Raw genomic sequence first — 14,943 nt, forward strand, 5'->3', positions numbered from 1 at the left:
TCATCCGGCAGCAACAAAACCTTCCCTTTCCTAGAAAAACAGGCAAGAGTGGATACTACCAGAGGCTGCAGTGGCCTTTGCGAAGTGACCCGAGCCTTTTCCCATGCATTCTTGAGTGCTAACATCAAGGACAAACCACGAAAAGCTGGATGTTTTGAAGACAAGCCATTCTGGACTGATAAAATCAAAAGTAGTTGGATCAGGAAAGAGGAATGAGTACTTCTTTTGCTATCATATAATTACAGAACTGCTTAATTATGCATAAAATACATAAATAAAAGGACTTGAATGCCCCCAAAGGTCACCTGTGGGGTGAGAAAAAACTTTTTTGGGAGAGAATCAAGTAGAAGCAGTAGGAATAGTAAAATTCTGATCCATTTACGTGACCTATTTTGATAGTCGTTAATGACACAGTATCTTTCTTCTGGACAGTAACTTCCTAATACAAATATGCTAGATCTAGCGTTCTATTGCTAAGTTTTCTCTTTCATACACAATTGAATAAAACTTGTTATTATTGGTGGTTTGGGTGGTTTTATTGGTGTTTATTGGTGGTGTTGGGTAACACAATGGTTCAGAAGAGCTAAAGCACATGAGGAGTTCTTATGTACCATTGAGAAGACAACAGATAACCAAACAGTAAAGATCTGGTCAAGCGTAAGTAGACTTCTAGGACCCAGGGGGCTTGTAAACACTGTGTTAAGGTCACAGGGGGAGGGTGCTCGCCTTTTAGGCTTCAGTTGTCTGTACAAACCCGAACACATCTGAGAATTTGTCAGGAGAACAAATAGCACCATAATTCTGACACTTACACCTCTATAACCAACCTTCTGGGGCAGGTGGCGAGATGCACAGATCCTGCACCTACAGAAAGCTAGCGACAGTAAAAGGAGAGGGACTTCTCCAGTCTGGGAGCCTCTTGTTTACAATAACTAAGTTTACCACCAGTAAAGTTAGAAACCGTTAACACCGTGCATGGTGTTTCCTATCACGATTTGTAAACACAGTCGAGGACCAACACTTCTACTGACCAGTGCAGGAAACAGAGGTGCGGCGAAGCGATGGAGCTTGTCCAAGGTCACTCGGGGAGTCCATGGGAGAGCCCTAACAGGAGCTAGTGCTCCACAGGCCCAGATCAGACCTCTGTGCCATAAGTAAGGCCACTAATCAAAACACACTTGTAGATGGGATTTAATGAGTGCTCAGCCAAGAGAAATAACAACCTCCCTCAATCTCCTGGCTCCACCCGTGTCCCTCTGGGTGGCAGGCCTGCCCTTGGGCATATCGATGGCACCCCAAAATACAAGCCTGTCCTGGACGCTGCTCACTCAGCTCAGGTTTCGTTCATCTACAGTGACCTGAGCTGGCCTTCTAGACCCACCTTCCCCAGCGGGGTTCCCTTGCTCGGGAGAGGGGAGGTTAAGTAACTCAGCATGTCTACATCTCCACCATCTCCCATCCCCACTTCCACATCAAGTATTCAGCTACCTGAATACTTATGCACCAGAATAGTGGGATTTCCTGGGGACTTTTTTTTTGTGATGATGCGAAAAAGGCTCGTATGGCAGGGTGCTGAACCATAAACATTGGTTAGTTTAGAGACAACTTCCATCGGAGCTGTCAGCACAAATGATTTCTCCTGCCATCTCCCACACCTCCTGCCAGGGCTGGGGCAGCCCGTGCGCTGATGAGCGACACTTATTTCCAGGCAGATCGGCAGGCGTCTCCTCCAGCTGACAGAGACGTCTAACTGGCAAGACCAAACCGTATTTTCTACATGCAAAGATTTCATTGCTTGGGATTGACATTTGAGAGGGCTCACAGTCACTTCGGGCACATGGTCTGTGTTCACCCTGTAGCTGTCCGAGCAGATTTAGGCTAAAATGTACTCCTTGTCTTCTAAAATTTCAGCATGCCAACCTTAGCAAAAGAGGGACAGAGTCCCTTGCAATTGCTGGAAGTGTTCAGGAGCTTCTTCACAGCTGACCTAGCTGTCCCTGCTGCTTTACAACTTACACCAACACAATGCAAGGTATGCAACTCATGACTTTGAAGGCAAGGTACAAGACCCATGATTTCTACTGAGGTAAATCACCAAAGGTTTTAATTTATATCAGCTAAGGGTAGGACCTAGTGTTTTTGAAGAGACATCTACAAAGACACACAAACACGAGGCAACAGCAGCTATCACAGCATGAACGGTCGGGGTACCTGGAGAGCTGTCAGCCTGTGAACGCTTCCACTGGGCACCGCACAAGCAAAGCCGAAAGGCCCGAGGAGGCAAGCACGCTGAACATCTGCACGGGTCTGCTCGGGGCAGTGCTATCCTGGCTAGGCAGCACTCCCTGCCAGCGGCTGCACCGGGAGCCGGTAAGCCCCAGCGTGAATGCCCCAGCGGCGTGCAGGTCCTCACCAGCTGGGCAGTGGGAGCAGCTGGGAGGCACAGCCCCCCGGTCCCACGGGGCCAGGGCCACACGCGGGGCAGGACCCAGCTCTCAGGCAGCTGGCTGAGAGCTTGGCATCTCTCCCTCCCCTGGGTGTTTTTTTGGTTTTGTTTTTAAATGCCAACACCTCCTAACTCTCTTGTGCATTTTTTCTTTCCCAGCCTGTTGCTTAGAAGGTTTCTAAGTTAATGGTATATAAAACTCAGAAACACCCCATGGATCAATATCTCCACGCAAAAGATGAGAAATAAAAGGTTATCATCTTCCAAGTCCCAGGAGAACCAAGTGACATGCCCAAAGCCATAACCAAACCAAAGCGCTGTTCCCTGCATGGGCAACGAACAACATCCCAACCCTCTCTCGCTCTCCGACGGCTGGATCCTACCTCGAGGGCAGGGTTTCTCAGCCGGAGAGGCGTGAGCACGTCAGCAGCAAGCGGCAGAGCACAGGACAAGCTAACAAGCTCTGCTGGGCTTATTACCTGGAAACCTGTGCTGCAGCTAGCACCGCTGGGGAGCCTGCAGCGTGGGGCTGAGTTTAGGAATCACTGCTCTAGAGAACGTGTTTTTCACTATGTTATACATTGCCTCCACTTTTAAGAAGTGGTACGATGCATATATAGGAATCGTTACTTGAGAGGTGACCGCTAGCTTTAAGAGGGAGCGTCAGCCAAGTTTACCCACCAGCAGACTCCCAGCCCATCTCCTGCGAGTGAGAACACAAAGCTGAGCCAACGCACACACGCGGCATCGAGAACTAAACCAGAAGCTCGGGGAACGCTCTAAGACAATAGGAAATACACTACGATCACCTCCTGAGGCTCTCAAGGAGAACTGCTGCTAAGGCAGCACACAAGCTTAACTAACACCTTCTAATACTTACTTCGCAAATTTTTTCCAACGAAGGGACAAAGAAATCATCGCAGACAATTGCCAAAGCATAAAACATATACACGGCCTGCAAAAGAAAAGAGAAAGTGTTCAGTCTGGAGATTGTCAAGCAGAAATGAACTGCAGCACCCCAACTCCTCTTAGGCTTCTTTTGGTACATACTTTTTAAAAAAATAAAATGCTCTTGCAAGAAGAATTCATGGAGTTCTCTGGGATTTAACAGAAAGATCATGAAATATTTACCCAAAAGTCCTTACAAGCTATCAAAAGCTGCCAACTTTTTGTTGTCATCATAAAGACTTGTTGTTTTTTTTTAAATTCTCTGGATATTGCTAAGCCATACTTAAATATTTTTGCCTTCTCCCCCGCCCCGTTGCACAGCGCGAGGCATTTTTATGGTTACATTCTGTGAAAATCTAAACCCGAGAGGAGTAATTTTTGAAATGCTAGTGTTTTGAAAAAGGGGAAAGGAGCTTGTTTTCTGTGACTGAAGTGCCCTGCCATGTCATCTGGGATCCCAGGGATAATTCTCATTAAACTCCACATAGGAACACCTTCCAAATGACTGAAACCCAAGGGGGAACACGAGACTTGAAAGGACACCTAGCGAATCAGCTCTTCAATTTCATGCAAGAAGCATTTAATCTGTATTTCTGTATTATTAAACAGAAAGCCATTTCTGTACTATTAAACACAACATGCTAGGGCCTGATCTCTGCCCCGACAGGCAAATGGCACAGCGTGGCTTACACCCGTGCAGCTAAGCCCTCGTCCTCCCCAAGGAGGGTAACCTGGTCCATACTGCCCAGAGGGAAGGATCTCTGTCCCCTGCCTCGACTCGTGTCCTGGCGCTGGATAGGAAAATGCTCGCTGGCATAGGGGAAAACCAGGTGAAAAGCATGCCAGCTACCTAACAGAGCACACCATCACAGCCAGGCTTGTGCCCGTGTCCCAGCCCGCTCTAGGTTACTGGCACAGACATACGTGAGGCCACCCAGGCTACTCTTGTACCACCTTACACACACCTAGACCTGTGGTAAAGGAACAGAGCCAGAAATACAGAGAGGCAGAGGAACAAGGGCATCACCCAAAGGGAGTAGCCCTGCCCGCGTTGCCCAGAGGACACGCTGCGGAGAGGAGAGGAGAGCCACCCCTGGAGAGCCGTAGCGAAGTTCTGAAGCCGAGTGTCCTCTGCAGTGCGGGGAAGAGGGAGAGAAGAGAGGACAACTGCACCTTCTGAAGACCTGCAAGACAGGCCAGCGCTCATCCCTCGCAGCACTCCTCGGTGTCAGGTGTGCAGCCTATCTATTACAGCTGCCATCCCCATAGGAACTAGAACACAACCTGTCTGCAAGTGCTACCAAAAACCTGCCACAGAGAGAGTCTGTGCTACTATCTTAGATCTCATTCCCAGCAGACTGCAGTATTGGCAAAAGTTTATTTGTTGCTATGTACTTGTGAAAGCATGTGAAAGCATGCACTAGAGAGATCCTTAAATTTTGGGCGTGTAGAACGAGAGGCAAGGCTCAGGGCACGAGCCTAGAACAAACTGCAACTGCAGCAGCTTGTCCAAAAAGAGGGGACATGAGGCTGCACGCGGTGAGGCAGGAGCGGTGAACACCTGAGCTCTCCCTCTCCAATTCCCTTTTAGGAGTTTGCTGGCCACCCCTGGCAGAGGCAGGACGCTGCGGGGGGCTGCACCCTCCGCTCAGGCCAGCGGGCTCACCGCTCCCGCACATCAAAAGAAATCGCGTCCCCCCCCCCCCCCATCACCGTGCGGCACAAGGTCACCGCAGGTGGAGACACGCGTGCTGCTCTGGAGCAGTGCGTGTCGTTAACCACGACAGCAAACTGAGCATCGCCGCCAGGCCTGCACGGTGCACAGCACAGCCCGAGGGCTGGCTTACCGCATCAGCCCTGCAGCGGCATCCGTGTTCCCGTCCCGACGTGAGTTTGCACCTCTTGTCTGACTTGATCGTGTAGATCCCCCTCGCACTGGAAATGTACATCTCCATAATATTCTGCTAGGCTTTCAGTGCATCTAGTTGTTTTTTTTATTTTCTTTTTTTTTAAAGATAGAGCTTCTGACCTGTAGAGCTACCTGTACTGTGCCTGAAAGCAAACAGCCCAAGAAAGAAGTAATTTTGGCATCCGGTCCAATAAAGCAGGTGAACACACATCAATCCCTTTCTTTTTCACAGTATCCCTCACGGGCAGTACAACATTATTCATCTTTCCACTCCCAAAGTGAGACAAAACTACTTTAAAGTTCAAAGACAGCTCCACCGTAGTGTAGCTCCAGTGAATAACAGGAATGGTGTGGCCAGCAGGAGCAGGGCAGGGATCGTCCCCCTGTGCTGGGCACTGGTGAGGCCGCCCCTCGAATGCTGTGCTCAGCGCTGGGCCCCTCACCCCAAGGCGGCCATGGAGGGGCTGGAGCGTGGCCAGAGCAGGGCAGCGAGGCTGGGGCAGGGGCTGGAGCCCAAGGCTGGGGAGGAGCGGCTGGGGGAGCTGGGGGGGCTCAGCCTGGAGAAGAGGAGGCTGAGGGGAGCCCTCATCGCTCTCTGCAACTGCCTGAAAGGAGGCTGGAGCCGGGGGGGTCGGTCTCTTCTCCCCAGGAACAAGCGATGGGACAAGAGGGAACGGCCTCAAGCTGCGCCAGGGCAGGTTTGGGTTGGATATTAGGAAAAAATTCTTCACCCAAAGGGCTGTCAGGCCCTGGCCCAGGCTGCCCAGGGCAGGGGCTGAGTCCCCATCCCTGGGGGTATTGAAAAGCTGGGGAGATGTGGTGCTGAGGGACATGGTTTAGTGGTGGGCTTGGCAGCGCTGGGTTAATGGTTGGACTCAATCATCTTAAGGGTCTTTTCCAACCTAAACGATTCCATGGTTCTACGATGCTATAACGAGAGCTGAGAGAAGTGGCCAATATTTGTAGAAAAACAGTGTCTCAATCCTATCAAAGCACAGAGTTGTTATCCCATCACCAACAGATCCTCCTGCTTTGCTTGTCTTTGAAGTTTACTGTTCAAGCCCAGCTGACAGAAGGAGACCAGAGTATTTTTTTCTGGAGGGAAAGCAGCAATAAAAATGGCCTCTGGCTTTTTGCTCATGTTTTAATTTTTCAGGAACAGGTTTAAATCTCCCAAACCCTCCAAAACCCCAGATTCTAACTTGCCAGAATTTAATTACAACTTCGCTGCAAAAATTTCTGTGAAAACCTCAGCCATGAAAACTTTTCAAGCTCAAAAATAATTCAAGTATATTGTTTTCAGGATTAGAGATGGGAATTTCATCATCGTGGATGATTTTGACACCATCTTGACGATTCAGTGCTAGACTGTCACTTAGGACAGTTTCTGTACTCCTCTGTCACTATTCATAAACATGACTAAATGTAACTTACACTTTATGAAACTCTTACACTGCAAAATAACCCGGAGGACCATGAACGTCAGCAAAATTCCAGGTCTACAACCCTGCCAGGTGCAGCCGAGACCTTGATCTTGCAGAGGGAGCACTAGCTGCTGACATGACACCAACAGATAACGATATGAACGGAGATAAGGGAGCAAACGGCTCACAGACATCGTGCACCATAGGGAGAAGGATCAGAAGCAGCTCCAGAGAGTTACGTGGCCAAATCCCATTGAAATACAATAGATAGCGGGTGCCTAACTTCAGTCTGCATTTTTTCATCTGCTAATCATATTAATCCACAGTGGTTCATGCCATCATTTCCCGTTCCAAATACACAGTAATGCCTTTCAAGAACGCTAATCTGTACATCATCATCGCTATAAATTGAGTGCATCCTCTGTATTTCACGTAATCTACAGCCGCAGAGCGCAGGGCATCATATGGTTGCTTGGGCTTCCTGCAATCTGCTGCTGTTGTGGTAGCCAAGTTCTCCCAAAGGGAGCAAGGCAACGGGGATGGAGAGAAGGCAACAAACCAAGAAAGCACACACTCAAAAGCCAAACCAGGTCACTTCTGCATCTGCCTCCATGCGTGGCACACATGCACAGTCTTTGCCTCCTGGATGTTCTCACCATTTTTTCAGATCATGCAAAGTTACTGTATCGTACATGGTGCTCACCAGAAATACAATCGGTCTGGATGGACATCAGGTGCAAGACATCCATCAGTTTAAGTTTAGGAAAATCCTTCTGAGAGTTTTTAAACGAGCATTCAAATGATGTGAGGGGTGGGTTTGCACTGTCTGCAGTGCAAAGAAGAATCGCAAGGCATATCCACGCTCCGGTAGCCACAGGCAGGTACAAAAGCTACATTTCATTGCGTTCTCATTTTTAGAGGGCACAACCGCAACCCAAGAAGGTGACAAGGGAATTTGCTTTTGTCTGCCCAGAAATGGCAAAAAGGGGACTGAAATGAGCAAGGAGTAGAAAAGCGTATGTGAAGAAACTGCCATCACGCTTTAATCCTCTTGGAGGTAGTGGGGAACGCCATGCTGCTGGGTCTGCTAAGGCACTGGGCCAAAGCCTGCTGGAGGCAGGAAGATTATCGTGGGTGACTTCAGCAACTTTTAACAGGAGGCTGACAGAACAGATCAGGCTGAACCCACAATGACTTATATGCTTTAGCATTTATTTTTAATGACCTCATTGTTGTCAGAATTCTGGTTTTGGCTGGGAGTCTTCCCTAATTTTATTTAACTGGCTTGAGTGCAATACAGTATAAAGTGTCAAAATCTAAGGAGTATCTGGCTAGAAAACAGCTTGGTTCACAAACTAAAACACTGGCAACTACCCTTGGTAAGTGAACACATGAGGCCAACAACTGTTATTTCCTTGACAGTTGCTTGGGGTTTTTTGGTGGGTTTTTTTCGTTTGTTTGTTTTTTAAACAAACAAAACAAAATAAGGTTTAGAGTTCGGGCCAGCAGGAACACAACGAAAAAAATTTAATTTTACGTCATGTCAGACTCATAAAGATGGAGCCCAGACACCAGTCCAGGCTATTTTATGTGGAAAGAAGGAAGACAGCCAGCATCAGGGCAAACACGCCTGTTCTGTACCTCAAACGTGGGGAATGCAAACAGCATGGCCTTCACATTTTGCAGCTGATTAGGTGCTATCGGCTTCCATCTAAGTTAACGTGAGAATCCGGCAAAGGGTCCCGTTGCTTCTTCCTTCAACACAGACAAGTCTGTCCTCGCAGGCACCATGGGGGCAGCAGGTTTAGCACAGGTAAGGAAGCAGCAGGGCAGCACTGACAGAATCACAGAGCCTTGCTGAAGCCTGTTCCGCCTGCAAACAGCCGGGGGGATACAGGCAGCAGCTGGGGAACGCAGGTGTGCCGGGGCAGGGCTGGAGCGTGACGTGCGTTAACGGCAACAGGGGACACCGTGATGGACAGAACACAAAAAATAAATCAGCCCCCGCATTGTTCAGTTGTGTTTGGCTCAAAGTGAAGACATGGAAGTCTTTAAACAGGCAACCTACTTAAAAGACACTCTCCCCCCCCACCCCCCCCGAAGGACATTAAAAAATTACGAAAATAGAATGGCCCTGCATAAAAGGATTATAAATACCAGATTAAGTATTACATTAGGATTGATTTTAAAACGACGATTCTAACAAACAAGCATCAGAGAAGTAATTGCAATCTGCATCAAAGGAGATTAAATATCTTGCTCAAAATATACGTTCCCTTGCACAGTACATAAATGATAATTTTTCATGGTTGCCCAGCGCTCCTTTGAGCTTCCTGTGCCAGTCTTCATACTGGCAAGAAGCTTTTCATAAGGAAGCTTAAATGCTGTAGGAGCTGGCAATTCCCACAGCCCTGCCTTCTTTCCAGGAGAGCCGGGAAAGGAAGAGGTGACTGTCCCTGGCTGCTCCCCCCGCAGACCTCCCGCCCCGGGCGAGCAGGCACAGCCAAGGGCCATCACTGAAACCACTATAACCAAGCATAGGGCTTTCCTCAATTCCGACTGCATTACAAAACCATCTAAAACTCCATGATTGAAGAGAAATTTAAAAATACCTGACCACACAAGGAACCCATAGAGCCCAAGTGTACTCGGAGCAGCAGCCCCTGGTATCTCAATGTGCTCAGCAGCAAGCTGTCTCTATCGTGCAGCATCGCTAAGCAAGCACGTCCAGGGCACTGGAAAATCATCACCCTAACGAGACAGCTCTGTGCCGTAGAAATGAGACGTGGCTGGGTTTTGACTCAGCGCAGAAATAGATAAAGTCAGGATACATCCAGAGCGACCTACATTTTCCGAGCGGCTCGCACAAGGGAGGCAGGTGCCCCATCGGAGCACCCCGTTCCCATGGCTCCTCTGAACGACGGCAGCCGAGGAGCACGACGGACCGCTAAGCGCAGGCACCGCTCCCTCGCCCCTGCTCCGTGTGCAGCACCCTGGCCCTGCCCGGAGAGGAGCTCGACCCCGGCCGCGCACGTGCACGCTCTTGGCGCCGGCAGCACAACGTGTCCCGGCACCACATTCCGGATTTGCCCAGAGAAAGCTGGGAAAAGGGGAACCAACACTGTACTGTCAAAAAGACCGGGATAACACAGGGATCAGGGCAGAGCCTGCAGCTGGGCAGACGAAGGCTGAGCAGCGATGGGGCAGGGAGGAAGGACAGTGCCCATCCCGTTGGGCTTTTCCAGGGAAACACGCAGCGATACCCAAACCCTCCCTCCTCTGCTGCCAGCAAAAACCTCACAAATTACTCGGCGAAGCAATTTCTCTCCCCTGTCTTGTGGAGGTAACGGGTGCCTATCGCCCAGTGTCCATGAGTGCAGTAGGGCTGGGGGTCTGCACAAGCATCAGTACACATCTGCTGGAACAAACCAAAAACCAGTAAAATAGTATGAGAACGCCTAGAGACCTGCACACCATCAGGAACAACGTTAAGATTGCAAAACGAAGCTGAAGCTCTCAGGTGCTGGGGAGCTCCCAGACTGCAGGCTGTACGCTTGATCCTTAACCAGCGAGCAGCACCAGACTCCCAAAATCCAGACCCTGGCTCCCTCCAAACTGAACATCCCAAACCAGCGACTTCGTGGGGGTGTTACTGTCCGTAGCAGCATATCCTCTTCTCAGGGAGGACGTGAAAATAATTAATGGCAGTGAAGCAATCAGTTGATGAGCTCTGAAGAAGTATCTAGGGGGAAATTAAACACTACGTCTCCAAATCTGTAATATGTTTTTAGTGGCCCACTTTTCCTTCAAACTGAAGTATTTTCAGCATAGACCTAAAACGATTGCTAAATTGTTCCTGCCCAGTTTTTCCTAGATTTTTGAAGCGTTTAGGGATTTACTGTCATCTTCATGAAGCATCAGATTATGTTAAGTAATTCTGCACAGCCCCATGTGGGATCTGCTGGGGTCTTCGTGGTTTCACTTTTATTAAACAATAGAGAGGAGGCGCCTTGGGAATCCCCTGAGAGGCCATCTACTGCATTCCCCAGGGCCCCAGCGTACAGCATTGCCCCCCGCTTCTCTGGCTTCTGTTAAACCAGCTTTACCTTGATGTCTTTCAGAAATAAACATGGAAGTATGGGCAAAGGGGGAGAGGAGAAAGAATGAGTTTTTACTGAAATGACTAAAAACAGTTTAAGGGGAGGTTAACAAACATGAGAAGCATGATGATGACCTGCTAATCATCACTCCATTGTTCTCCCTACCATTACAAAGCCCCTTTTAGAGTCTGGTTTCCTCAAACCCACAAATAAATTTCAATGGAGACAATGTGACTCTGTGCCTACATCCTTTTTTCCCCTCACAAAGTGCATTTCTGCGCATGCTCTGATTTGATCACACGTTTGGTAACTGTATTGCTGGAATGTAAAAACCAGAATTAGAGGTTTATCAGCCCAATATGATGACAACCCCTTTCAACTCAGACCAAAGAGGCAGGTTGCTAAATGCTGACAGTTGTCTATTTTCTCCAAGTACCAGTTTTTTCTTTGACAATAGGTTACAAACGGTTACTCTGCTATAGGAGAAGGCAAAGCATTTGTCAGTGCTGCTTCTGCTTCCTCCTCCACCCCAGGGCTGGACCAGGGCCACAGACAGTGAAGCCTGGGGGAGCTTTCCCGGGGATTCGCAGAGCTGGCAGCTCGGGGTAGAAAGATGCTGGGAAACTCCTCAGCTGATGCCCGCTGTCTTGGACCCGTACACCTTGTGACAGCCTCCGACAGCCGAGGCGCTGCCCCCAAGTACCGCGGTGCTAGAGAGGGTGGATCCAGCTGGGTCCTGCACCCCGGGGACGCACGAGCTGGAGTGTGGTCAATAAATTGTCTTGGTCAATAAAACCGCTATGGAGAATGACGGAGGACCAATGGACCGAGGGATCTGTCTTGCTGCTTGCTAGAGGGGAAGAAACTGGATATGCTTCTGTTGGGACAGCAGATGCTCACATCCAGTTCTTGTTAAAAACGGTTTTTTCTCTTTATTCTGAATTAGACAGTTAATCTTGAAATGTCAGTCCTCCAAACCCCATTTTGATACATGTTAAAAGTATGTTCAGCTTATTCAGAACTGACAAAAAAGCCTGTGGAAAAATAAACTATCTTGAGAGCAATTATGGAGCTCAAATCTAATTTAAAGTAGACTGAAAAATAACCCAACTCATAGTTTATGGAGTCAACTGTGTGATTTCACTGTTACTAATAATGAAAAAATACATTCCAGGTCTTGTCTCTTTTAAGTAGCCTGGAAAAATGCATTCAGAGGTATGCATCACACAGAGATTAAGAATTATTTCAGCAACTCATATTTTTAATGGTTTCATTATAAACTTATTCCTGTAACTCAAGAGATATTTAAAAAATCATTTTTGTGTTAAAAGCTAAGACAGGTGAGGTTACAAGGTAGCAACGTGCTGCCATAATCATCATCTTTTGCCTAGAGTGGCTGCACAGGAGCCGGCTAATTGTTTGTCAAGTAGAGAGATGAATTTAACTGCATAGAGCTAATCCCTTTCTTAAACTACTCTCGTAACACTTTTTTTTATTACCCACAGCATAGTTACAAGGGTGCCAACAGCCTACCAGTATTTTTCAAGACTACATTACGATGTTTACACACTTTCTGTATGGATTAAGAGTAGTTAATAGAGCTCCTTGAATTAACAGATGATCAACAGTGACCTTTTCCTGTCAAAACACAAAAACTGTTGGGAGCGCAGACTGCCAGGAAAACAAATAATCGGCACTTGGGATGCAAACGCACGCCGGCCGGGATGCGCGTCCAGGTAGGTGTAAAACCCCACAGCCAGCGCTACACGACATGCTGACTGTGGCTGTGGAACGGGCCCTGATGTCACGAAATCAGGCATCCAAAAGTCAGGAAAGAGCAGACCAAAGGCCGTCTGGGATGCACAGACAGGTCTCCAGGATGGCGTTCCTTGGGACCACTTCTCAGCTCCACCAGCGCCGTTCCCGGCGCCTCTTTCAAGCCCAGCCCAAGCCCCGCATTTGGGCATTCAGAAGAGGGCACTGCACCAACCACCAGCACCAGGGATGCGCAAGAGGCACCACACGCAGCACTGATGCCTGCGGTGCGGCGCGCAGGGGCCGCAGCGGTTTAAGACAACCCCGCTCCACTGCCGGGCAGAAGCGACTCACGGTCCATGGGGGGAACCAGCAGATTTGACCAGAGCCAGGCAGGTGAAACCCAACCTGCAGCTTCACCCCATACCTACAGCAACAGGAGGTGAAGATCCTCTGAAGGTCCCTCTCTCCACCAACTGCAGAGAGACTCTGGGTGACTAGCTGCTGTATGACACTACTTTCAGAGAGGGTTTAGATGAATTTTTGGGAGTATTCTTGTGCGTGCTAAAAAAATCCAGCTCAGGTCCAGTGCTCACTTTCCACAACATCTCAAAGCTCAATGTTCCCACGGAAACTTGGAAGCCCTGAGCTTGCCAGACAAAGTCAACAGTGATGTTACTCAAATTTTTCCAGCCATTTAGCCGAAATAAAATCGTAACACAGAGCACTAGCATTACAACATATAATACAATCTAATTTATATTTAAAAAGAAACCATGAATCATTGCAGATAGCTAATGGTGACTGCTCATTTAAGCTGACTGAAAGTTATTAAATGCTTTTAAACATTCACTAGAAGCAGGTATTTTCTTGGCTGCTTAAGAATGCCTCTCCCCCCCAGGAAGTACCAACTTGGCAGTTCTTCTTAAATGAAGATGATATTAAAAAAGAAAAGAATTGTCTTCATCTACCTAAAAAAAGTTGAGGAATGGATTTGGAGGGACAGTGCTTCCTTGGTGAGAGCACAGCAGCTGCCAAACGCAAGGTCCTCTAGCACTAGCTAGGTGTCTAGCGGACTGACAGGCCAGGGTTATTTAAATAAATTTATCTTGACTATCTTTTGGCCTTACCCATGCACACCACTTACACTGACTTGTTTGGAGCAGAGATCACAAAACTCCAAACCCAAAATTGCACAGATTTCTGATTTTAGTAAGGTCTTTAAAATAGCATCTGTTAAAGTCTTTTTGGCACATTTCTGAACTTTGAGGCAAATCCCTCACCAGCCCAACGTCCTCCAGAATTCCCAAGAGGATCCAGGACACCCTGCAGCTGATACATGAGAAGTTGCAATCTTTTCTTTAATATATTCAGGAAGAAAAGCTCACTTTAGCAACTTAACTACTCAGAGAAATTCTGGAGACCCAAACTTTTTTTTTTTTTTTTTTTTTAAAATTAATCCAGTTAATAACATTTTTAAATAGAAGACTCTCTCTAATTTCCTTCTCCTACGGCTATGTCATAAGGGGTGTCACAAGGATTTCTGGGGGAAATTTCTGGGGATAAGACTTCACTTAATTTTGAAGGCAACTGCATGAATGTCCTCCCTCGACCTGCCAACGCCGCAGCATCCTCGTGCTCGGGCACGGAGGGCAGGGGACCACAGCTGCCTGATGGCCTCAGCAAAGTCAGTCTGGCTGGAGCAAAGTCACTCACAGGAGTTTATTCACATGACAGCACACACCTGCGCTCACAGGCTGCACCCGGGTTTTTAAAAGGGTTTATGTAAAACTGAAGTATGTTACACTCAGTGTAGTTACTGAAACACACTCTCAACCACGACTGAGAGCAGCAGCCCCTGCGGGCAGGAGGCGGCATCAGCCTGCGGTGAGCGCACCAAGCCCTGTCCACACCGATACGAGAAGAAACGCGAAGTCACAAAACTTACACAAAGGACGTGCAGGACCACAGCTCCATGTCTCCTGTCCTCATTCGTGAAGATGTCATTGGGGAATTCATGGAGAGCTGCAAAAAGATGGGGAGGGGGGGAAAAAGCTCAGATGTTTAATCGGCTACTCAAAACCACCACACATGCTGTTAAGTCACATCATGAAAAGCTGCCCAAGCCCTTCTACCAGGCGGTAGTCCTACAACTACCAGGCCAGAGGCTCTTTGTTTCACCTCCCTGTTAGTTTAGCTTAACTCGTCCGCTGGCAATTATAGCCTTTCCCCAGAGCTTTACGGTGTAATTTGCTTCTGCGGCAACCACAACATTGTGTACCCAAAGATGCCTTGGGGAGGGCAGATAAATCCCAGGAGCGCAGCACTGCACTCTCCTGAAAACGTTCAAGGGAAACAGCG

At 48.2% G+C, this 14,943-nt stretch overlaps 1 protein-coding gene across 11 annotated transcripts in view; it reads right to left on the minus strand.

Annotated features, from left to right (window-relative positions):
- Positions 1-14,943, minus strand: part of SLC24A3 (solute carrier family 24 member 3) — a 197,734-nt gene that overhangs the window by 79,825 nt on the left and 102,966 nt on the right. For 9 of the 11 annotated variants that reach the window (XR_015708928.1, XR_015708927.1, XR_015708926.1 and 6 more), the window contains 2 exons: positions 14,531-14,607; positions 3,327-3,401 (listed from right to left, as the gene is read on the minus strand). Coding sequence is in view for 8 of the 11 variants with exons in the window: in XM_087777228.1 (XP_087633354.1) it covers positions 3,327-3,401; positions 14,531-14,607 (152 nt within the window). In the remaining 3 variants the exon portion in view is untranslated. The remainder of the gene's footprint in view (positions 1-3,326; positions 3,402-14,530; positions 14,608-14,943) is intronic. The other 2 variants (XM_087777233.1, XM_087777236.1) reach the window with 1 other exon arrangement.

The sequence above is a fragment of the Nipponia nippon genome, unplaced genomic scaffold, assembly GCF_047370975.1.
Source record: "Nipponia nippon isolate SJK-2023a ecotype South Korea unplaced genomic scaffold, ASM4737097v1 scaffold_4, whole genome shotgun sequence".
Lineage (NCBI taxonomy): Eukaryota > Metazoa > Chordata > Aves > Pelecaniformes > Threskiornithidae > Nipponia > Nipponia nippon.